Below are 2,500 nucleotides of genomic sequence, written 5' to 3' on the forward strand. Positions count from 1 at the left end.
CTGAGGGTCCTTTGTGAACACTATTAGACCCCAATGATCTCTGAGTGGTCTGTGAATACAGTTATCTGGTTGAAGGCATTTAGCAGCATCCTTAATAATCAACATTAAGCTTTTAGCCTGCTTTAAGGAGCACAGGCCTCAGCCCAACACTGTTAGCGGTGTGTGTGTGTGTGTGGGGGGGGGGGGGGGGGGGGGGGGTAGACTGATTGAAGTATGAGGCTTGGGAACTCTTGTTCAGGCTGATGTTTATTAGGGTGGACATTTCCACAGCATACATTAAAACACCAGACATCAGTCACCCAGTACATGACACACACCACACAAACTTAACACTTCACTCAGTACGTCACACACACCACGCACACCTAACACTTCACTCTGGCAGAGATCTTGGACAATTGTAGGCCGAATGTGGGCCGAATCAGAGCCGAATGTGGGCCGAATCAGAGCTGAATGTGGGCCGAATCAGGGAAGAATCAGAACATGACAGTACAGATCCACTGCAGATCAAGCATGGTCTGTAGATAACTGGGTGCATTAATAAGATTAAATAAAAATTAAATTGATCTGTCATGAATGGATGGATATGAACAGAACTGAACTGAATAGGAGTGATTCACGAAACCAGGAGTGATTCACGAAACCAGGAGTGATTCACGGAACAAGGAGTGATTCACGGAACCAGGAGTGATTCACGAAACCAGAGTGATTCACGAAACCAGGAGTGATTCACAGAGTCAGGAGTGATTCACGGAGGGTGAGTTGAGTAAGGTTGTTCAGTGGTTCAGTCTGCTGGTGGTGGTCACAAGGTCACTTCCTGCCTGTGATGATGTCAGAGCATTCAAACAGGAAGCAGAGATGGGTCAAGCAGAAGTCGTTGCCATGGAAGCGGACCAGTGCCTTAGTAGTCCGGGCCCTCCTTCTTGAGGTTCTTGTAGTCTGTGTTGATCGCTACAAACTTAAAGAAAGGAGAAAAACATTAATATCACCTTCTACTGTATTCATATATACTGTACATACACACACACACACAACACTGTATTCATATATACTGTATACACACATACACACATAACACTGTATTTATATATACTGTATATACACACACACACACACACACACTGTATTCATATATACTGTATAAATACACACACACAACACTGTATTCAATTATACTGTATATATACACACACACACATAACACTGTATTCATATATACTGTATATATACACACACACAACACTGTATTCAATTATACTGTATATATACACACACACACATAACACTGTATTTATATATACTGTATATACACACACACACACACAACACTGTATTCATATATACTGTATATACACACACACACAACACTGTATTCATATATACTGTATATAAAAACACACACAACACTGTATTCATATGTGTACACATGGGTATAAACACATAACACTTTACATATACATATGTACACAAAGATATACTGTATGTATATAAATATATATATATACAAACACACACATAACACTGTACATACAGGCCAATGCAACATTATATAAACCAATGAGATACTGTGTGTATGAAGATAAGATTACTACAATGTTAGATAATGCATATATGAACCCAAACCGGGTGTGTGTGTGTGAGTGTATTGTGTGTGTGTGTGATATGTCTACCTTGTACTGGTAGGTGGAGGCTGAGGTATGTGAGTGATGTATCTACCTTGTACTGGTAGCTGGGGCTGAGGTGTGTGTGTGTGTGTGTGTGTGTGTGTGTGTGTGAGTGTGTGTGTGTGTGTGTGTGATGTATCTACCTTGTACTGGTAGCTGGGGCTGAGGTATGTGAGTGATGTATCTACCTTGTACTGGTAGCTGGGGCTGAGGTGTGTGAGTGTGTGTGTGTGTGTGTGTGATGTATCTACCTTGTACTGGTAGCTGGGGCTGAGGTGTGTGTGTGTGTGTGTGTGTGTGTGTGTGTGTGTGAGTGTGTGTGTGTGTGTGTGTGTGATGTATCTACCTTGTACTGGTAGCTGGGGCTGAGGTGTGTGTGTGTGTGTGTGTGTGTGTGTGTGTGTGTGTGTGTGTGTGAGTGTGTGTGTGTGTGTGTGTGTGATGTATCTACCTTATACTGGTAGCTGGGGCTGAGGTGTGTGTGTGTGTGTGTGTGTGTGTGAGTGTGTGTGTGTGTGTGTGTGATGTATCTACCTTGTACTGGTAGCTGGGGCTGAGGTGTGTGTGTGTGTGTGTGTGTGTGTGTGTGTGTGTGTGTGTGTGTGTGTGTGTGAGTGTGTGTGTGTGTGTGAGTGTGTGAGTGTGTGTGTGTGTGTGTGTGATGTATCTACCTTGTACTGGTAGCTGGGGCTGAGGTTGTTCCAGGGCTCTGGGTTACTCCCATGCTTCCATCTGATGAGACACAACATCATGCTTACATTCTAACACCAAATCTTTAGGACCATATCAGGGACAGTGCAGTGTCATCTTAAGGGCCATATCAGGGCCATATCTGG

General features: G+C 43.3%; 1 protein-coding gene across 2 annotated transcripts in view; it reads right to left on the reverse strand.

Moving 5' to 3' along the window:
• Window positions 1–281: 281 nt before the first annotated feature.
• Window positions 282–2,500, reverse strand: part of LOC308361663 (cytochrome c oxidase subunit NDUFA4-like) — a 4,947-nt gene continuing 2,728 nt past the window's right edge. The window contains exons 3-4 of one of the 2 annotated variants that reach the window (XM_080834082.1): window positions 2,336–2,396; window positions 282–951 (exon numbers count right to left, since the gene is read on the reverse strand). In XM_080834082.1, coding sequence (XP_080690208.1) covers window positions 811–951; window positions 2,336–2,396 — 202 coding nt within the window. In that variant the 3' untranslated portion in view covers window positions 282–810. Of the gene's footprint in view, window positions 959–2,335; window positions 2,397–2,500 lie in introns of both variants that reach the window. The other variant, XM_080834083.1, reaches the window with a different exon arrangement.

This window comes from Sprattus sprattus (assembly GCF_963457725.1).
Source record: "Sprattus sprattus genome assembly, chromosome: 3".
Lineage (NCBI taxonomy): Eukaryota > Metazoa > Chordata > Actinopteri > Clupeiformes > Clupeidae > Sprattus > Sprattus sprattus.